Source organism: Dermacentor andersoni, chromosome 1, assembly GCF_023375885.2.
Source record: "Dermacentor andersoni chromosome 1, qqDerAnde1_hic_scaffold, whole genome shotgun sequence".
NCBI classification, from domain to species: Eukaryota; Metazoa; Arthropoda; class Arachnida; order Ixodida; family Ixodidae; genus Dermacentor; species Dermacentor andersoni.
The window spans coordinates 97803967-97827356 of NC_092814.1; the positions used below are offsets into that span (position 1 = coordinate 97803967).

General features: G+C 44.7%; 1 protein-coding gene across 1 annotated transcript in view; it reads right to left on the reverse strand.

The window, feature by feature from the left end:
- LOC126545342 (uncharacterized) overlaps window positions 1-14278 on the reverse strand; it is an 88586-nt gene extending 74308 nt beyond the window's left edge. Inside the window, exons 1-4 of the mRNA XM_050193155.3 lie at window positions 13800-14278; window positions 12791-12927; window positions 4034-4184; window positions 2181-2353 (exon numbers count right to left, since the gene is read on the reverse strand). Coding sequence (XP_050049112.2) covers window positions 2181-2353; window positions 4034-4184; window positions 12791-12854 — 388 coding nt within the window. The 5' untranslated portion in view covers window positions 12855-12927; window positions 13800-14278. The remainder of the gene's footprint in view (window positions 1-2180; window positions 2354-4033; window positions 4185-12790; window positions 12928-13799) is intronic.
- Between the last annotated feature and the right edge of the window lie 9112 nt (window positions 14279-23390).

Genomic DNA, 23390 nt, shown 5'->3' on the forward strand with positions numbered 1-23390 from the left:
ACGCCATAACAAACTGCAATGTTTCGGTAAATTTGAGATCCACTGTTAATTAACATTCTCTGTGACTTGAATCGCTCCATTAAGAACATCGAAGTGATCGCCTCTGTACAAAGCAGATGTTACCCAATCCGCCGGATACGCTATACTTCAGCTTTTACTTTTGTTTTTTCTTGGCCCCAGCACATTTTAGCGGAGCATTAAGCAACCCAGTGCGTGACATGCGCCAAAATCAGGCTATATGCTTATAATTTCCTTCACAGAGAAATTAAAATCAGCTGATCATCAAATCGAACTAGTTAAATGCTTTATTGATAAGTAAGATCATAACGCAGTTATTCAACCCTTGCACTTCTAATGCCACTTTCTCATCGAAAGCGCAAGTGGCGCGTATAATAACACTATAGTATACAGGGTGTTTTTTTTTTTTTAGCTGCACCAAATTTTAAAAATTGTCTGTGGCAGATAGCACAATTCTAATCTTTGATCTAAATTACTCAGTCAGGTCGCCATTACTTCTACGAGAAATCAAAATGCTTAATTAAATAATTAAAACAATTACGTTTATTAACTTTTAAATTATTAAAATTACGGCCACTATTTCAATCTACGAATTACAGCCGGTGAGTTCACAAGGCGCATTCACTTGGAACGAATTCTCAGGACTGCACTAGTTTCGATATATTAATTTTCTAAGTGTCCGACAAAACGCATTGCCCGCCATGGTTGCTTATTGGCTATGGTGTTGGGCTGCTAAGCACAAGGTCGCGGGATCAAATACCGGCCATGGTGGCCTCATTTCGATGGGGGCGAAATGCGAAAACGCCTGTGTACTTCGATCTAGGTGCACGTTAAGGAACCCCAGGTGGTCCAAATTTCCGGTATACCCCACTACGGCGTGCCTCATAATCAGAAAGTGGTTTTGGCACGTAAAACCCCATAATTTTCTTTGAATGCATTGGTGTTCCAGTTACTTTTGTGCTTCAATTAATAAAACAGTGTTTTCGTAAGAAAAGTAACTGGAACGCCAATGCATTTCGTCGGACAATTTGAAAATTAATATCTCGAAAGTGGTGCAGTCCAGTGGCCTGCCGCGCCATCAAGTGAGTGCCTGTTCACTCCACACTGCATTCACCTCTCGAATAAGCGATCTCTGCTCCTCCTTCTGTCAATTAATGGATTATTATTATTATTATTATTATTATTATTATTATTATTATTAGCACCAAGACCATTGAGGTTGTTCCTGGGCACTTTATAAACACATATGATTGATTGATTGATTGATTGATTGATTGATTGATTGATTGATTGATTGATTGATTGATTGATTGATTGATTGATTGATTGATTGATTGATTGATTGATTGATTGATTGGTTATAGCAGATTGTTGCGTGCTGGTCGCACAACGTTTTTTAGAGTAGTGGGGTGTTTTACAATGACAACTAATTAATTCTCTGATGCAACTTTCACTACATAAATAAGGCTCTGTACTTCTGAATGTGCACACCGCTAGATCTTGGCGAGCATAAACTATATATGACTATTTTAGAGATTTCAAACAATCATTTGTGATGTTCTAAATCAATGCGATGGTAAACATTTGAGCGTAAACGAGGCTAATGATTGGCATACAGCAAATTTGAGAGAGCAGTGTTAGGTTAAAATAAGATGGAATATTGTAAAAAGTAGATCGGAAAGAGAAATAGAAAGTAGACCGGAAGAACGAAGTTTAGATAAATCCTTACTGCCAATCATTACCACGCTGGATGAAAGGCTGCACCAGTGATGCGCCTATATTAATTATAATTTAGTATGAGACTGTATGACTTGTACCTCCCACAGATATTTCTCATTGTCAATACCACATGCTCGACAAAGGCAAGCGCGAGCTGTTGCTCTCATGAAGTCATCCTTTTTCCGTGCTTACGGTTATCATCTGGAACCAACTTCCCCGCGCCGCGGAGGTCCCGTGATCTAAGCTTTCTTTTTTTCTACCTCAATGAAATTATGTTTGGAGAGACCGAAGTTATTTTCTTATTATATTAGTCGCAACTTGAAATGTTTTTTGTATTATGCTTAGCAGGGTAATTTGCCATGCCGTTTTCGCTGCATGTACATTTGTATAAAATATCTTACCATTCTCGCGGAAATTAGAGTGAACGTAACTATAACACTCACTTGAAATTTGTGAACGCTGAGCCTTGGGCATGCCGTCCGAACTGCAAGCCACTCCTTGGTCTTCTAGAGCTCCGCTTGAGAAGTAGGAGACATGTTTACGTAGTGCCTCGTCCATGAAGCAATCCGTTGAAGAAAGTGCCATGGATGTGCATTTCTGATATTCGTGCACGGCCCTAAGAAGAAGTAAGAGAATAGCACGATGACACAATAGCACAATAACACAGAAGGCGCAAAAGAATGCGCGCACGTAGCTCTACGTGTTTGTATTCTTTTGTGCCTTCTCGCGTCCTTGTTCCCTGTCCGCGCTACGATTCGCTGGTTCCTAAAGATAAAAATCCTCACATGCCCTGCCCCACTCTGCAGAGATAATCCTGGAGTCGATGCAAATGCTAAGTGAGTCGTCTGTCTAACAAGCGGACTTTCGCTGCAATTGCGAGCGCTATGCAACCCAGTGAGCATGAACATGTTCCACTCTGAAATGCATCAAGCAGAAAGGCTAATCGACGGGGCTTTCACCTTGTGTTCCGCCGCTTTTGCAGTTCTACCAAAAAAATGCTTTCAGTCGTAGACACATTCTTTACGCGTCATTGAAACCTAGATGCCGCCAAAGTCAGACGGACGGAAGCCGAGTAGCTACAGTTGCTCTTGAAGACGGTACTGAACCAGGTTTAGCTTCTTCGCATCTCGTCGTGGCAACAGCCCAATGTGCGCTTACTAGATCTCGTTTGAAGGATGTGGAACGTGTGTATATTGGGTGTCCCAATTAACGTGCGCCAGGTTTTAAAAAAAGAGAGGGAAATTTGTGCGTACAAAGCCAACTTTGTCTTTTGATAACCACCTGATGAATCCTACAGTATTTTTGTTTTCTGCTTAATTATGTAATTTGTAATGTCCTGCTAATTTTTTCTTGGTGAAACGAAACACGTCAATACGTGGGTTCTAGAGCAGTCCTGAAAACGTGGGTGTCAATTGCTTGCTGTGCACTATATTCAGCGTCACTTCTTGTTCAAGGAAACCTTGAAATGTTATGATCACCCACCGTGGTGCCGTGGTGGCTTTGGTGTTAAATGGGGGCGAAATTTAAAAACGCCCGTCTACTGTGAATTGGGTGCACGTTAAATACCCCAGATGTAAAAATTTTAAATAATAATACTAACATTATTATTATTATTATTATTATTATTATTATTATTATTATTATTATTATTATTATTATTATTATTATTATTATTATTCACCTGCTTGTGTTATTTTGTATATTTTGTGGCAATAAATATTATTATTATTATTATTATTATTTTATTATTATTATTATTACATTCAAAGTCCTCACAAGCTCTCAAAAGGAGTCAGCGGGGTTAGAAAAGGTTCAACAATAGAAAAGACCAAATCACGAAGAACAACCCTGTCGTGGCATTCAAATGTTTTATCTCTCGTCAGTCTTCACCGCCTATGGCTTCGGTTAGCTTTGTTCCCCTGCGCATCAGTGAGCAAGCTTTTCACTAAACCACGTAGCCGCCATCGCTCGGTTTCTGCCAACCAGTTGTGCTGTCACCATGTTTGAGTCCACACGCATAAGTTTTGTCGCTTTCATCGTTCTCCATCATCAGCCATCATAAGGGCCTTGCAAGACAATTTGACGCTTCAGCACATGGCTTTAAAAAGGCATCGATATAAGCAGCATTCCATCCAACTATATTTGTCTCTAATAAACAGGTGATAGAGTGGGCGCTACTAGTCACCGCATTTAAGGCCTGCGGAGCAATGAGCAATTGCATTGACAGACACATCTGTGGTGCGTGCGTGCCCAGAGCTATGTGCCTGCCTTCACCAGACAAAAAAAAAGTCCTTACTGGCACAGTAGTCTTCGGTCTTCGCTGATCCTGGTGTCATTCTTTTCTGTGACATAGTGGAACGCTAAGCCACACAGAAAGAATTTGCGGAGCGCCGAGCGCTTGTGGCAAGCCGACTGATCACCCATTTGTGGCGCGTACACGATGTGATCTGGAAAGAGAGGCGTCCTATAACTCGAAATGATATAGGAGGACTGCTCTGCTGAGCACTCTTAAGTACAAGCACGAGCCAACAAAATTTGTTTTGAGGTATCTCCATAATGTACCGCAGCTTTAGTCATTCGAAGTCATAGTGACCCATTGCATGCATGTGGCGTAAGCGCCTCCTTACTGTATACCCTTCGCTAAAGGCATGGTTTATATTCAAAAGGGAGATGACATTTATTGAAAGCCTTCGTCAAAAGAAGCGAAGCCACTAGGAACACGAGTGCGGCTGAGTCCCGACTGCGTCGTGTCATGTTTGTGGAACCTCCTGGCGCAAAAACCTTTGGAAAGTAAGGACGAGAGATCGCCGTGCTTTCAGCTGCTTCGAGCAAAGTGGATGCAATAGACGTCCCCGAGCTCAATACGATCATTCGAGCCGCAGCTTCCTTTCTTTTGACTAAGGCTGCTCATGCACCAGACATACCGAGTCCGGTGCACATAGGGCCGCGTTCTCTTTCAACAGCACCCTGCAGGCCGCGCGGATATTTTAATCACGAGATCAATAGCAGGAAGAAACAGCGGGTTGTGCCGACTGCTGCACGCCTTCAGAACAAGTATAGAACTGGACTGATTGCGCTGTCTAAGCCCCGCACGTCAGTGTGCAGCACATGCCAAAAGAAAGACGTCCTGGGGTAGCCATAACGCATTATGTGCACACCGATGGTGTGCCGAATGCGTATACCTGTCAACATGCGCCTTTGTATTGTTATTCGCACTTGATTCGCGACTAAGGCGAACTCACCGCGCGCAGGCGCATGTGGTTCACCCGGCCGCGATGTCCTATGCAAAGGCACGCTCTTACCTATGACATCACTGCAAGAAACATTAAACTGCTCGATATTTTCCCTGATGCGATCTTCCTCTTTCTCGAGGAAGTACTCTTTCTGGGGGCAATGTGTCAACTTCATAACTGCTCTGATGCATTCGACGTACGACCGAAGTAACCTAGATGAAAGAAAATAGCGTCTTATTGCGGGGCCGTCGACTTGTGTGATGAAACCGCTTTCACTAGCTGCTTCTCAGTCTGCTTACTGGCAGGCATAGTCGCTGGCATCGGTGATGTGCTTTGCATCCACCTCGAGTATGCCCTCGCACTCGTTTCGACCGCTTTCGTATACGAATCTTCGACAGATCATTTTATCTGTGCGGGAAAAGTGCGAAGTGGCTTGCGTGATCGGATTCTCCTCAAACAGATTTACATGAAAACTGATACGTGAACGGCTGACGCAAAAAAGCGCCGTTAGGAAATGCGTGACGTCATTTCGACGGCCTCGGCGGTCGCCAGGCATCCGCCACTGGCGCGGTAGCTTGGCCCCATCCTTTCGCTCTATTATACGTATGTAGGTATACGAAGTGATCCGAGGCGCTATTCATTCTACGGAGCTGCGCGCATTTTGAGACGTTGTGGTGGTCCCTGCGTGCGGAAATTTTGCGAAAATAGTTGTGTCACCTTTAGAATCAACTGAATTTCACAAGTTTGTTCTGTTTTGAACCGCCCAGCTCTACGTTCCTGGACGTGAAACCGGAAGTGTGATTGGATAGAACTAACTGGCGACAACCCAGCGGCACTGTTCCGTGAAACTCGGCGAATCCGTTCCAGCAAACCAGCTTGAAACAAAGCTGCACATATTTCAAATTGATTCCGATTCGCGTTATTAGGCATTTCATATACTAGTTTATTGAAATACAAGGTCTTAGTAACATATTTTCGGCAGTAAGTGTAACTTAAACGTTGTTCCTGCTTTTGTTTTGATTTTTTTTTTCATTTCTGGTAAAACACGTTAGAAGTCGAGAACATCTTTTTTCCCGGCAGTTATGACGAAAGGAGCACAGAGATGCGATCGCTGCTTAGTTCCGTCGAGCTGCGGTTAAAGTAGCAGCAGCAGGATGCATAGGAAATAACTTGACAGCAGTTTAGCCAGAGAACAATTTCTCCGGTCAAGATAGTATGTAATATTGTAATCGGATATTAATTATAAATGAAAGGCAAATAGAGCGTCCATTTACCTCAACAGTCAATGAAACCACACAACTTGCTTGACAAGAGTGCAATTTCGAATTGTAGCCTTAACAGCGTGCTGGTTCTGGTTACCGTATAGGCTCGTGTAAGAACTGCACCCCTAACTTGGTAGCCCAAAATTAAAAAGAAATGCCCAACAGAGACGCAATTGTGTTCGGTGAGTCAGCGAATTTTGGCGCGCTGCGTACTTCCACGTGCCACTACTAGACGGCGAGAGCTGTGCGTTGACCTCTGATGCAATCCGGTGTTTGCGCAATTTTGACAGAACGTTCGGTCCCGTGTAAGGGCCGCACCTCGTCAAAATTGATAGAGAAAAATGAGGCCCTTACATGAGTCTATATGGTAACGGCGGATTCTATACACCTATGATCACTGCCTATATCATAATTATCACCCAACACCTGGAGTAGCATGCAAAGCGATCAGCCAGACTAACATCTCCGTTACATCCGGAAATATTGTATCTCTCTATTTCTTTACTGAACATTGTGCGTAATTTATTTATTTCATCCGTATAGATATGTTTCCAAGTGACAAAGGGTTACTGCATAAATTTGTTACAGCTGTTTTTGCTTGCTTAGAGGTGTACCCGGTCGTGTATGATGGCTAACGTTCCTTTGAAAATACGCGTAGCAAATTGAGTTGGTTATGTTGCCTCAGGATGCACTGCTGGCTGCATTGAAATACGCTCTGAAACTCCCTATGAAGGCACCTGCGTGGTATAATAGCAGCCGGATGCACTGAACCTTCACTGGACTGACATCTCGATATAGAATATAAATAAGGGTGCTGCATTGTTTCTCCACAGCAAGAGCACACCATGTATCTCGCTAGTATGTCCAGCATCCATTTGTCCAATGGACGACCATATGGACAATATCGCCAATATGCCAGCGTTACGAACAATCCTAGCATAAGAACCTCTTGTAAACACAGGTCCTGTATTTATTAACTCCACGTGTCAAGCTAATCGTATGAAAGCAAGCCTGCCAACTTTGCCCAGAACCGACAGGGCTCAAGTTGTGCCCCAACGGCAACGCCACGTTGTCCTCCGATCTCGCATCGTTAACATTTTTTGGTGCGAAAGCGTCATGGCCTATTGAGCGAAAATGCCGGCGTCCGTAGTCCGTAGCAGCGAAACCGCACCTAAAGCCGTATTGCCATTGTCTGCGACGCCGCGTCACGAGCTGCGCCTCGACGAAGCAAAGCGGGCGAAAGGGAACACCTGCTGCTGCCGCGGTAGCAGGCCTGTGCACTCTGCTTTATGACGCCGCTCTGCTTGGACCGAAATTTCCACTGTCAAGCCCAACATGACGAAAGTGGTGACGTCAAAATCACGGTGGCTTGGCAGGGTGGGCAAAAAGAAACACCTGTTGCGACGCTGGACCAGTGCCAGGTGTTTCGTGAGGGGCGAGGGCTTCGCCGGTGGCATGCGGCGTTGACACCGCAGGCTGCTGCTTGCTGGCTCGGACAGCACGTACCGCTATGCTACATTCCTCGCAGAGTAAAACTCGAAGGACCGCTCAGCGCCGTTCGATCCGCCTTTTTCATTTTCCTGTGCTGCCCTCTGCGACACTCCGCTGGAAACGTTTTGGAAGGGTGCTGGGGCATTCGCCGGTTTATTCGTGTACCTGCGCCCACGTGGATCGCGAATCATTATTATTGGCTTTTACGGGACTGCATGTCGTTCCTGGAAGCCATGTAGCACTCGCCGACTACTGGGTGAGCAGGCCTGAGTGCGCTCTTGTGCAAACAGGGCGGCCGATAAAGACACGCTGAGTTCCGTCTGCCGACACGGCTGTCTTGGAGTTTGTTCTCGGTGATTTCTGCACTTCGACCTCGAATTTTGTAGTCTTTTTACACACTACATAGACATTTCGCATATTCAAGCAGTTTTTGAGCGCAGTCTTCCGCGTCGGATTTTTCAAAGCTGTGCACTTGTTTACATCGACATCTACAGCCACAGATTGTTGTCAGCGCCAATTATTATTGAAAATATGCATGGCTGATATGAAATAATCTCCAACCGTAGCCAAGCATACGTATCTGCGCATATGTGCCGTGTTCTTCCACCCTGAGACGAATCAATATGAGCGGCCGACCCACTCAACGGCAGTTGTGATCCAGATATTACAGGCCGTTAACTTATTGCTGATTTTCACTTTTTTTAACTCCATCATACCTACCGTTCGCGCGTGCCATAAAGAATTATTAGAGAAAACTGTGCTCGCATAAGCGCTCATTTATAGACCGTGTTCTCTCTCGAAAACGCGGATGCCATCACGGACACCGTTGATATAACTGAGCTGGATGGTTGTTTATATATGCTGCTGTATATCGAATGCACTGTCTCTTGTTTCCCGTTTGAAGTAGAGGTAAACATTGAATCTCTGTAATTGAGAAATATGTCAACATAATAACACGCACAGACCCACCCATCTATGCGACGAATGCGACAGGCAGCCTACGCGTACGGTGACGTACAGATGTTGGCACAGCGCTATGTCGCCGCTTGCCGCTTATTGTGTGCGCGCCGTGCGAAGTGAAGTGTAGTTGATTTCAAATCGCTAAGGCTAGAACTGAACTATAAAAGCAGTTTCCTTTGTTCTAAATGCTTACATTTCAGTTCAGGACCGCCAGTGGCGGGCGCACGAACTCATCGCCGCCAGGCTTAACCTTCGCTCAACAGCACCAGCATTGGCTCAAACTTCACGTGCGCGGTTTGAGAGGGTTGAAGCTTGTGCATTTCAGAACGGGTAGAAATCTTTCACTCATTTTAAGCCCGATTCGTTATATATATAAGCGAAGACGCTCTCGCTATCGTGTTGTAGGTTCGACAGCCGCTCGCGCGGAGTTCGGTCGAACGATGGTCGGCACGCTGATTTTCTCGGTGCCGTCGGCAAGAAAGCCCGTCGCAGTACGACAACTCGCGCTTGTCGGTTACGTTATATATGGTTGCGTCGTTGTCGGCCTGGTATGATGGTTTCAGTGACGCACTGTGCTGAATAGAGCGTCCTGTCATCTCGTATCGACCCAGTCTTACCGCGCCTTAAACGAGTACGTGAAGTCAGGCACGTGGCTGCCACCACCAGCAAGTGAGGGTCCACGCTGCAAGAAGACTTCGTCAGCGACGTGATGTATTTTAGTGCCGCCCAAGCGTAACGCATGGGTTTTTCGTTAAACTTGCTAGCCATCAACGAAAGGGGGCAACTACATGGCTCACGGTGTAGTCCGGACCACTGGGACGAACTCCTGGCCGCTTTCTGTTTTAAAGTGGAGTTGCAGTCTTACGCTACGCACGTTTTCGGCACCGCACCGACGTCTACTACTAGTGGAGCTTCAACGCGGTGCACGGCACGAGTGTTTGCAGCAGCGCGCATCCGAACGTCTTTTTTTTTTTTTCGGGGGACTTCCTCGCGCGCGGCAACGCGCGCAGACCCAAAACGTTTCGCGACTAATCCGTAGGGCAGGGTGCATGGGCTGTCGCGCCATGAGAAAGGCGGATTGAACATTAAGGCTTTTCGCATTCAAAACTCGTAAGTGCTTAGGGGTCCTCGGATTCTTTTCTTGCGTGCATTGATACACAAAACTGGCTATTTTACGACAACGCGGATAGAATTTCATTTTACACTTTCGTTTCAAGATGCCCGTGATTGCAACTGCACTCATAATGTAACGAGAGCAGCCGAGGTATTGAAAATTGTTCACTGAAAGGCCTTCGCAATTGTTGTCTCGCTTATTTCCCTTCTGGCAATATGAAAAGAACGTACACCGGTTTGTTCAAACTTATATAGCTATGCTCACAGCTGCTGCGACATTATACAAGTATCAAAGTGATCCAGGGGCGCTATAACTTAAAGCTATTCCAAAATTTTCTATTCCAATTCTGCAATCAGCCCTCCGCGATTGGTCAAAAACTTTTTGGGACCACCCCCGCTTCGCCTGTCTGTCACGCGACGTCACGAAAACCGCGCTAGCTCCCCATCTGATATGACGTGTGCACACTGATTATGCATTATTGGAAAGAACAAAAGAAAAATGGTTATTTCTGATTCGACCCCTTTTCGCCATTAGCCCTCGGCTATTGGTCAAAAGTGTTCGGGTGACACCCACTTCACCTGCCTGTCACGAGACTCTACAAAACCGCGAAAAATCACCACGTCAAAGTGACGTGTACGCGTTAAAGATGCATTAATATGCCGAACAAAACTGAATTTTCTTCTGAATAGCCGCAGGCTGCCCCGTTCCGAAAGCACTAAAAGATGGCTGTCGCCGATTGCTCAGGCACTGGCTACTCGCACCTGCCGGAGAGCATGGGTTTATTTGCATACAATAAAGCTTTTCGCGTGGCCTTGTAACGTTTTCTAGCACTTTCGGCACGTTTACGACCTCGTTCTGCAAACTCTTCTTTGCTGAGGATCCGTTTTAGCGTCATTCTTAAGCTTCCGTTGCATGCCTCCGCGATTGTCGACCAGCCACTACAAGCTAAGTAAGGGAAAGCGGACCAATCGCAGACACCGGCACCACCCTCTTCATTGGGTTATTTATTTTCAGTGAACTGGCTCTGCCCCATCGAATCCCTCTCCGCTTGAGCATGCTCCTCGTTTCTTGTGAGCCAATTAGATAAGACAAGCCGCTCAGTGTAGGCAACGTTAACGTTATTCGTGTTTAAAGCAAACAAACGTGACTTCCTATAAAGGAGGAGAGCGTTTGATTGGTCTGTTTAGACAACCCTTCGGGTCACCGCCCGATGTTTGTGTTGGCGGTTACGCAAATTTGACGTCAAGAGATTGGAATAAAAACATATTGGAATAGTTTTACGTTATTAGCTTCTGCCATTATTCGATTGACTTCAGCGGCAGTGCCAGCTACAAAAGTTGATAAAGCTTCAAGCTAAGAAGCTTAAAGCTAAAGAATAAAGCTTAGGAAGAACACAGGACAAAGCGCTTCCGGTGTTCTTCCTAAGTCTCCGTTTTTGCAGCGCTTTTCCATCATGAACGTTTATCAACACGCCCAAGCGACAGCTGTTCTGTACCTTACGGTATCGCATTCGCAAGGGCCTCTCGGCATTGCTGCTTTTGGTTCTTAACTACCTAAGCGGAGTATCATTCTTCTGTTTCGGAAACGAGACCTCAAATCACAAGACTTATTGACCAAATAAGTTCGAGCTATCAGCCGGACAACCTTCTCCAAGCTAGTTCCAATAAACGGCTTGACATGGGCAAAGATAGCCAAAAAAACAAGAGGAAGGTTTAATTCGGTTGTTTTCAGGATCCCACTCGTTTGAGGTTAAAACAATCGTTTACATTAAAATTTTGTGTATGTGTTAGAGATGGCTGAATTCGATCAGCACTTACAGGAACAATAATCGAAAACCAGTTATCATCGGTTACGACAATTCATCGCGCTTGAAAATGAGAGTGATGGCATTTCAGTTGCTCTACACATCTTCAAACGCACGCAACAAGGCTGACTGGGAATTCAACCGTACGGCAGGTGTGGCTCTAAAGTGCCACTTTTGTGTGTGTGTGTGTGTGTGTGTGTGTGTGTGCGTGTGTGCGTGTGTGCGTGTGTGCGTGCGTGTGTGTGTGTGTGTGTGTGTGTGTGTGTGTGTGTGTGTGTGTGTGTGTGTGTGTGTGTGTGTGTGTGTGTGTGTGTGTGTGTGTGTGTGTGTGTGTGTGTGTGTGTGTGTGTGTGTGTGTGTGTGTGTGTGTGTGTGTGTGTGTGTGTGTGTGTGTGTGTGTGTGTGTTTGTGTGCGTGTGTGTGTGTGTCAGGAAGGACTGAAGCAAGAAGATGAACTCCGCTTATGATAAGCAGTACGCTGGTGCTGACGGACTGTACGCACCAGCACTATGGACGAATGTGGTACGACACCCAACAATGCCGCTTTAGTTCACCGGACTGCCTTTAAATTGGGCCTGAATCCTCGAACATCAACGAAAGCACAGCATGTACCTCAAAATTCTTCATGTGTGAACCCCTCTCTGCAGCTGAAATTTGAGCAACGCAAGAGGTCGCAAGTCTATTTGGTCATAGCAAATCAATTCCTTCTCGTCGCAGTAATGCTTTCGGACTGCTACAGCGGAGATGGAGCCACGAATCGTACTAGTTAATCGTTGGGGCCGTATGTCGCAAGATAAGTGATAAGCCGTCAGTATGTTCAACGTGTTCAAAACTAGCGCGCGGCGCGACAGTTCGTCACTTACGCAGCGATACACTGATAGTCGTTATTGGAACCAATAACTGAAATTCTGCTTGTGAACGCCACTTACAATCAGTTTTTTTTAATCCCTACAATACGAGTCATATTTTTTGAGACCACACACAGGGGGCACGCGAAATGTGTTACATAAACATTCTTTTAGAGAAAAGGGTATAAAACGCCGCCATGCTGGACCGTTAAAAATGAAGTGGCACGACTACACTGCTAAGTCTGTGAGTTTTAGTGAAAGCTTGAAAACACTTCAGCCGTTCTGGCACTGTGACAAAACTAAGACGATCTTTGAAGGATATTGCGAGAGCTTATAATTACCTCTTTCGCAGTTCAGACTATTCGCAAGCCTGTGCTGCTCAATGTTGGCAAGTGCTTTCTCCATTATGTCCGCATGGTCATCGCATCTTGTTGATCGCAGTGCGTCGTGGACACAGCTGTGATACGTCTTGAAGTAACTGTAAGACAAAACATCTCAGGTCAGATTACCTTAACGTGGAAGCCGTTATTTCTCTTCAGCTCTGCCCTCATCTATAAATATCGTGATAGAGCTGCTACCCTCGGAACTGTGTTCCAATAGAAGGGCTGTCTAATTATTGATTGGTGGGTTTCATCGTCCGAATCTGCATATGGGCTATCGTACGCCATTGTGCAGGGCGCGGGGATTAATTTCGATCACCTAGGGATAATTTTTCCGGGCTGAAATGTGAACTCTGCCGCCAACGGAATGCGGCACCGAGAATCGTACACACAGCCTCGAGGTCACTAACACTACGATACTGGGTGGCGTATCAAGAGTGGCCTTGGTTACTCTAGAGGGCTGCTTGAGGGCTAGTAGTAAGGGGGGGGGGGGGGGAGCAGTAATGTTTTGTCTATGGGCATAATGAAATAATGCGGATGCCAGAATCTGCCGTGAGAAGAGCAGGAATTCCTCTGGTGGGTCTTGGGGCAGTTCGGCGACGAGCGCTGGTGTATAACTGAGAGCCACCTCAGTGGTAAGTGAGGCTCATGAGCCTATATACTGAAAGTTGAACCGGTCTTGGACACTAATGCACAAACTTAGGCAGTCGGCTCGCTAGACCGCTTACTAAAAATTGGGCTGCAACGATACGCCCTACGTTTACTCTAGAATAGCATTATACAATTTCGCACCTCCATTTAGTCGGAAAACACCCCACCTCAGCACAAGAAAGCATAAAATCAATCCGAGCGATAATTTGCCGCTAGTCCGAATACTCTGTCGGTCAATGTGGCCATCATATATTCTTAACATGCTGTGTAGCGCAGGCCGGCAGTACACGTAGCGCGGCTGTATAACCTTTGCCCATACCTGCACTTGACGGTATAGTTTTCTGGCGATGCCGCTATGACATCGTTGAACACTTTCTCACACTCATTGGTGAACTGGAACAGAACGTCTTGGTCACATGGTGATAATCTCCTTTCTCCCGGGCTCACTGCAAGAAGAGAGGTCAGCTTATTCACCACTTATCAGGATATGTTTATCGAAGTGTAACTCTTTCATGCAATCGCCACGGATGTCACTGCCATAAATCCGCTTAGTGCAAAAAGCAATACCGGCCATGAGAGGGCGACCACGGCGCCACGATCGCATGCGCCTCTCCTGGTCTGAGTGATGCTTACTGTATGGACTTACAAATAAATGATCCTGCGCACTCTCATTTTTTTTTTTCGTTTTTCTGATGTATTGCATACATCAAATGTAGTCTGGTGAGGATCAACTAGAGCTAAAAAGTTAATGAGCAATTGGTAACTGATGTTCGATACAGGAAACGGAACTAAATATTGCTAAATGTCTTCATATCAACGCAACTCGTAAAAAGATGTCATTAATGTATACGTACAACATCAGCGACGTTCTAAAGAGAGCTCTAAATGGGTTAAAATACATGAACATATGTATAAACTCTAAGCTAACCTGGACCACTTCATAGTTTCAGTGGCACTAAAGACATTTTACCTGCTAGGAAATATTGCACTTCTAAAAGTGAGCTCATCATTAGTAAGACCTATTAAAATGCGCAGACGTGTGGGATACACGCTATAAATCCGACATGATTTACATTAAATGTGTCCGGACGAATGCGTAAAGATTTATAATACAACGGCTATGACAGAACACCATGTATGGGTTAGTGTCTTTAAAGAAATAAGCGTTATTCCCCCTCTTGAATCAAGCCGAAAGCTACACCGCATTCATACACGTTCCAGTATATAGCAAAAAACGGAATTCAGTAGTAATATGCTGTATAAAAGGACTAAAAATAAGAAAGAAGTGGGAACATGGCAAGATGATTGCATTGCCGAAAGAGAATACAAAAGTACGCTATTTTTCTTTACTACCTCAAACAATATCATAAAGGGACACTGAAGAGGTTATGGTGGTTTGGAAGGCTGCCGCAGTATACTTCAACTTATGAAGTTATTTTCTCGATTGTGTGCGTTGCAGCGCCGCAATTCACCAATTAAATTTTCGTCGAAACTCCGCCACCCTCGCACGCCGAGCGCAGCGACGATAAACTGGACGCGAGGATGACGTCAACACGGGGTCACCTGAGTGCTCTATTCGAACCACGCGCCTTGTCGACACCGGCGATGACGTCACGATCGCCTTCGTCATTAGAGCAAGTTAACCGACCAGCGGCGTCTCCCGCAGACGCTGTTGCTGGTTTTTGCTAAGTTAAAGCAACTTGCGGTAATTTATGGCCTGTTTAGAAACTAAGATATTTGTATTCAAGGGGTGAAAAACTATAGTAATTCGCTGAAAGCTCACTCTTTTTTTAAATGTGCTTCAGTTTTCCTTAATAGAACGCGCTCCATGTGAAGTCGCTGAAGTTTCGTCAGTCTGTGCATTCACATCTACCGCGCGATTTTATCTGTGATGTCAAACTCTGAGTGCTAGCTTTCCGTCGCGTCTGTGCAAAACCTTCAATTATAAGTGCGTTACTTTTTAATGCGAAGCATTGTACGGCTACTCACACCGGGGTCCGAAGGCGGTTTTTAGGTCGGCCTCAAATGGGCCACCTAAGCGTGCCCAGAGTCGCTAAAAAGTTCCTAATATATTAAATATACGTCATAATTCTGCAATACATAAGTTTCGTGTTTCAAAGTGATCTCGTTAGCTCTAATTAAACGTATGAAAACTCTCATTATAGCAGAAAACAGGCATTATGTAAGGAGTGTAAGGAGGTAAAGAGATATACGGGCGCAAAGACATGCTATAAGTGTTCCTAGCGTGCCAAAATGAATTAAGCGGCAATTCAGGGTCCATTCTCGCAGTGCGAGCGTTATAGATGTGATCGCTGTATACTTCCTATTGATTTCTTTTGCTTACCCGCCGTGGTTGCTTAGTGGCTATGGTGTTGGGTTGCTAAGCCCGAGATCGCGGGATCGAATCCCGGCCACGGCCGCCGCATTTCGATGGGGCGAAAACACCCGTCTACTTAGATTTAGGTGCACGTTGAAGAACCCCACGTGGTCCAAATTTCCGGAGTCCCTCCACTACGGCGTGCCTCGTAATCAGTAAATGCTTTTGACACGTAAGTTCCCATAATTAAAAAAAAATCTTACTTGAGCCTCCTGCTAGCGCTTGACACGTGTGTGGTTTAAATGTTCTTAGTGACCAGCTTCCTTTTGGGTAGGCATCAATATTTATGTTGTGTATTTTCTCCTGTTTTCATTTTAGGTACTCACTCTTTCCATGGCTGCCATTGCGCAACTGGCAGTATCTGATCAAATGAGCAACAGGCGTAATGCTTACGCATACTTAGACAACTCCCACAGAAGTTTCTGCGTGCATGTTTTATTTATAACATGCACGCAGAAACTTCTCTGGGAGTTGTCTAAGTATGCGTAAGCATTACGCCTGTTGCTCATCTCCACGCAGCCCGGTGTCATCATCAATGTTAGGAAACGATCCTACCAGTGTAAACCCTTAACTGTTATCGGTCGTTATCAACCTTATCGGACTAGATACGATCCTTATTAACCCTTATTGGTTATCAACCTTATCGAACTTCATTCGAGCCTTATTAACCCTTATTGGTCAGTATTAACCTTATCGAAATAGATCCGATCCTCATCAACCCTTATCTGTCCTTTTCAACCTTATCGGATATGATCCGACCCTGAACAACTCCTATCGGTTCTTATTGGTTCTTATCGGTTCTTATTGGTTCCTATCGGTTCTTATTGGTTCTTATCGGTTCTTATCGGTTATTGGACTTGATCCACCCCTTCTCAATCCTTATCGGTGCTTATTAGTCCTAACCTTATCAGAATTGATCCGAGCATTATAAGCCCTTATCGCTCTTTAGCACCATATGCATCTTCGTCCAACCACTACCAACCGTGATAAAACCCATATAGCCCCTCGTCACTCTGTACCAGCATTTTCAACTCATTGTCTGCTTGCCTGTCTGTGTTGCGCGACGCAAAGCGCATGATCCCTCAGCGATCGGTGACATTTCGGTTGGTGAAGGAAAACGCCCCAAATGAAGGCGCAGCCCACGACCACCTAAACGCGTCGGGGATGTCGCATGTTTGACGTTAAATTTTCGCAAAATTGGAATTTTCCTGACGTCTTCAATGCTCCAAGTTGGCTCTACGTGTGATTCCAGAGATGACTTTTATTCCACCATCGCTAAGTCCTTCAACAAAGCCTTCATAGAAAGTGTTCTCCTTTGACATTTGTTTTGTACTGCGGGTACAATACATTCATATGGCTCAGATATGTTCACTTTCTGCAAGCGCAGTTGTTTAGCCCAGTGGGTAAAACACTTGGCTTCTGAGCGTGGAGTCACAGGTTCTAAAATCGCCACCGCGAACGTTCTTCCTTTCAAATTTACTTGTTTTATACAATTATTTCTTTATAGCGATTCGTCTTACGTGACAGGCGGACGGACGGACGGGGTTTCTTGATGGGTAGGCATAGAAATGCATTTAATGAATGAAAACCAGCCACTCACGATCGCTACAGTATACCTCAGCTGCGACGGGGATGTTTAGCGTAATCATGCAATATTTGCATGGTTAAAAAAAAAAAAAAAACGTTAGGGTTCGGGTTCGCAAAACTCTTACGTAGGGCTGTCTGGAATTAGCGATCGCCCAAACGTTCTCATTTGGTCTCTTTGATTTGGCTGCACTTTCTGCATTAGTTCAGAAAGTGCAGCACTTTTGTCCTCTATGTTACAATGCAGTGCACGCCGCCTGCTCCGCGCTCTACGATATTTTGTGCAAGGCAAGTTCTGCGCATGAGCTCACGGTTCTCCTGCGTTGGCTACTTTGGAAGTGCAGGCATCTTGCAAGCTTTCGGTAGCGGACTAGATGGCGCCGCGCTATTTGAACTATGGTGCGCGTACGTAAGTATCTCCCTCTTTGGTTACAATAGTTCCTATAGCTAGATATGAGAATTTTAGGCGCAAGGTTATGCCTTCGTGGTGGTGAGGGCAAGTTTGTAAAGCCTTGCGACGCGTTAAATTGCCTTCGATCAAATGTTTATCTTAGAAGGCGTTCTCTGGGGAAAAAAACATCATCCGCGCTCGTCATTTCGTTCTCACGACAAAGTACTATCATGACAGCGGTTATTATGATAGCGCAAAGAAAATACCTTTCTTCTCTTACTACGTGCACACTTGTCGAAAAGGTTCGCAACAAGCGTGCACTTAGTTGTTGGGAGGCGGTGCCAGAGTGTAGAAGCATGGCCGCTGAAGGAGCCAAACTTTGAGCACAGCACACTTGAAAGCAAAGCATTTATCGAACCGCGAGGTGCAGCAGCGACTCAAGAAGTGCCCGTAGAACGATGTGACGCCAACAGCAGGCGCAACGACACGCCCCGCAGCTCGCACTGGGAGTCAAAAGAGGAGACGCTACGACAAAATGCGCAAGACGCGCGAAATGCGTCATGCAGACAAGGCTTGCACTTTCTTCTTCACTTTCGAAATAAACGTGCATTGCTAGTGCAGGCACTGCACTCTGCTGTACTCGCACGGTACAGCAACGGAACCAGTGCAGAAAGTGCAGCCAAATCGAAGAGACTTATTATCACTTCGATCGGTTTCATTTTCATGGCGTCCGAACGGCAGTCAATGGGGAAATGCTCTTACGTAAGAGAAGTTTTGCAGATATGAGTCCTACACGCTACAGTCTAGTGTTAGAGACTGCTGTTACAGCCGTGCTGCTAAGCAAGGGATCTCATTCTCTGCTGCAGCGCGTGCGTACAGTACACCCTGGAAAAAATTTTCTGAACAACCTGGGTTCGTTTCTTTCGACAACACGTTTGGTGCAATATTATAAGCCAGGCATTATTGTGCATTTTTTCTTTCATCAATGGTTTCTGTACAGTTTATGTGCGCGTCTTCGTCGTTGAGTATGATAATCTCAAGCGGCTTCAGAGCTGATAGCCGCAAAATAACATGTGCTACAGATCAATAACATGTGCTACAGCTAATGAATGGCCACTACCCATATTGACACCTCGCAGATCTTAACGCCTTTAACTGGTTATGCTACTCGTCATAAACACTCACTTGCAGTAACCCCTCTAACACCGCATAACAACTGCTTCAAAATTCTTATTTTGCAAAAACAATAGTTGATTGGAATAAAGTTCCTGATGAAGTCGTTACACTAAATTCTTTATACCGTTTTCAGGCGCACCTGCATTCATGACTCAACCGTACATAGTTTTCTTTGCTCCTTTTTTCATGCATTCTGTCCTTTTGTCATTCAAGCGTCGGCATGATTGCTTGAACTGTATGTTTGTATGAATGTACTTGTATGTTCCCACCCTGCTAAGATCTTGTAAAAGATCGCAGTATCTATAAACAAATAAATAAATAAAAATTGCACTATTAACGACAATAAAATGCGTTTATCACGTCATATTTTTTATTAAGCTTAAAACTTGTTATATTTCCGCAGCCTCCATTCCAACTGTCTGCATAGACAAAGCGTGTATCGTAAAAACACCTCACACACACACGCACACACACACACACACACACACACACACGCACACGCACGCACACGCACACGCACACGCACACGCACACGCACACGCACACGCACACACACACACACACACACACACACACACACACATACATACATACATACATACATACATACATACATACATACATACATACATACATACATACATACATACATACATACATACATACATAACTGCATGTAATGGGCGTGCCTTGCGTTTTAAGGTCAGAGCTGGTTGGGTGACGACGAAATGCTAGTTTGAAATTGTAGGTATTTACTTCTGCTGCATGGAAACCACCGATACCATTCAGCAATTTTAGTGCCGTCTGTGTATAATTTTCATACCTAAATAGTCAAGGCAGCTGCTGAAACTCAGGAAGTATCAACGTAAAAGCAGCCATAAGGATCGACTATAAGGGCATGGGTATATATGTACAAGTTCAGTCTTTTAAGATTCGGGTAGAAGGGCCATGGAATAGATCGGTTAAAGTGAGAACGAAATACACGTTGCATGTCCGTTCCCTTATGACTTGGTGAAGCGCGTCGGCGCCATGAAACAGAGGGGAAGTGTGTTTATATATATACACACACACAACCTGGTTCTTTCAATTCCTCTACGGCACTTCCCTTTCCTTGGTGCCCATTGAGTAATTCTAATAGACTACCGGTTATCTGCTCTACATTACCTGGCTTGCCCAATTCCATTTTTGCCTCTTGATGTCAACTATAATATCAGCTACCCCCTTTTGCTCTCTATTTCACACCGCTGTCTTCCGGTCTCCTAAAGATACGCCTATCGGTTTTTTTTTTTCATCGCTCGTTGCGCCATCCTTAACTTCTTCAAAAGCTTCTTTCTTAACCTCCAAGTTTCCGCCGTGCACGTCAGCGCCAGTAAAAATGCAAAAATGAAGTATTCGCTTTCTTATTTCAATGACAGCGGTAAACTTCCAGTCATGACTTGGTAATGACTGTCGTAGGTGCTCCAATTCATTTTCATTCTTCTGTGGGTCCCCTTCTCATGATACGGGTTTCTTGTGACAAATTAGGCTAGATAATGGTCCTCTTGCGCAAACTCTACAGGCTGATTCTCATCCCAAGCTACTTAGCAATACCTGAGTTCGTGACAAATTAATTTCTCAACCCATTGTCAGGCTATGCCGGCTAAAATTCTCAATCTTTTCTTGCAAGCCCTCTCCATCATTGCAGAACAGGATTATCTGATCTTCGAACCGCAGATTACCGAAATGTGCCCCGTTTATTCTCACACATAATCATTTTCAGACTAACAGCTTGCATACTTCCAAACGTGCGGTGAATACCATGGAACTTGTATCTTCTTGCCTGACCCCCTTCCTAATGCATTGATTCATTAGCCAACTAGCCATGCCTCATGTTCATTAAATAGAAAGTATATTAAAAGAAAGGCATATTGAACGGAAGACGCTCTGCTATTCTATGTTAGTTTAACCCGGATCGTCGGATCGTGGGAAGAGTGGGAGGGACGGTTGCTATAACCAACGTGAAAATTACCTTAATGCGCATATCATAATCGGGAGACAGCCCAGCTTGGTATCTGTCCTCGAATATGCCCTGTGAAATTCACTAGTATTCCATGTAATTTCCCAAAAAGCCATATCTGCACGCTTTGGCAGGGTACCACTTCTAACGTCAATCCAGTGTGCCGTACATATTAGGCTATTCTAACATCAATCAGCCAGAGTTTCTCTTGAAAGATTACATGGAATATACATATTATGAATATGTGTAAAAAATTTGCCGTTAGCATGTGGTGCGATTTCACGTTGCCGCGCACTTCTCCCTTTAAAGGTCAAGATCCGAATATATTATGCGTTGCTTGGCTCTCGAATAAACTGTTTCAGTTTTGTCCATGGATAAGGACGTCTAAATCGAATATACAAGAAAAAGTTTGAGATTGCAGAACAAAGCCACTCGCAACGGCCCTAAACTGGACCACGCTGCTTCCACTTTGCATGCCTTCCAAACATGCAACTAATAAGTCGAAAATATTTGTGATCATCGCATTCTCTTCTCTCAATTATTCTAATGTCAGTTTCAGGCATTCTTTTTTTTTTTTTTGTTCAGAAACGACAGCATCCCTACACGAGTCTAGGCTGCTCGGAAATACGTGAAACATAGAGACGTGGTTTTTATCCAGTTTTCGTACCACTTACAAGCTGCACCCAAGCCACAACATAATCTCTACTCAATCTTGAATGCTCTTAAAAAGCAAGTGCAATTTAACAAAATATCAGCTAATACTTTTTTACCTTCCTTCTCTTTATTGTTTCTTTTTGTTACAAACTTTTAGTAATTAGTTACTTTCGATGTTAAGTTTTGCATAAAGGTCATTCGTGGCACTACTCTTGTTCTTCAAGTTTTTTAAGCGGCTATTGTCATTTTGGGATTGTTTTATAGTTTATGCACCGATATTTTTGTGTTGTGGTTACATTTGTTTTTGTACCACTTATTTCTGTAGGATTTATTTCTGTATCTGATATGCTTTTTTTTGCTGTTTGTGCCTTATAGCGGCTACCTGGTCCCTGTCAAGCTATATATGTATACCTCTTAGCTCCGGTAGCCAGACAGAACTATCTCGCGAAAAAAAATTTGAAATTTTAGTTTGTGAGCTTACCAGTCGTTCTCACAATACGTAGTGTTCGTGTTGTGCTTTCTGTGCGTCGCTTTCAGTGTTGGAGCTCCTGGGAAGTGAGTTTTCCATTTCTGTCATTACCTCAATACCCTGTTCTGTGTTTTTGCGCTATTTGTGCGCACATTCTGCTAGCGCTCTGGTACGTTCGCGCGGTTGCCACACCGTATAGCGCCAGTGATTCTTGTCTTTTTGTTCTCGTGGTGCACCGCAGGCCGCTTTTCGAGTGCACGCATCGAATGGTACAGACGTTCTTGCAGACCTGCCTTCTGCATGTGTCAAACCGCATACCGCCTTAGCGTTTGCTGCACACCGTGCGCCTCGCGTTCGTCGTCTGCTATACGTGCGCCATCAGTATAAATTAGAAGGTGAACGCCAAAAAAAATGTGAAAAAAAAATACCAAAGATCATCTAACGCGTGGTTATACGTGAAATTTATGCGGTATTGCATGATTGCATATCCTATCGCTAAGCGTGCACCAGACCCAGAAACCTCGACCACAGATGCATATTTTACAAACGCTACGGAACGCAGAAGTAAATAGCGTTCTTGTTTGTATGGAGTTGTTAATTTTCATATATAGTGATAATGCATCTGCGGCAGCTAGTTTCCAACCTCAAGCATCATGGCGACGCCATCGTTCACCCTTCCACTACAATTTCGCTTGCCGCAGCTGTGTTTGTATTGGAAAACTAGTTTATCATTAGACTCGAACTTATAATCTGCCTTCAGGAAGTGCTTGAAGTCTTCGCTGAAATTGTCTCTTGAACAACTTACTATCATCAGTCACAGATCGTACTGCACTGACCTGCACAATATTTCCTTGCCGCGTGAGCCTGTCTGGCCTTTACTCTTTGCTATGTAGGACGTCGGCTTCAATAAGGGGGACGCCCTACAGCCATTGTAATAGCGATTGAATCATGCTATGGGTACCTATAAGTAGTACAGGCCAACGTATCCACTGGTGCACGTACAGTCGAGCGCAAAAGTCTAGAGACCACGGCATATGCAAAAAAAAACAAAAGTTAATTTCCCCTAGCACAGCCGTGCAACGTGAAATTGTATAAAAAAAGCACTGCCCTGGTCAAGCAGGCGCACGTGGGTAGTACAATTGGGGCCCTATAACGTAAGACAATCCCAACATGTTTTTATTCCAATCTCCTGACGTCAAATTTCCGTAACAGCCAACGCAAGCATCGGGTGGTTACCCGAAGGGTTGTCTGGTGACCCGTAGG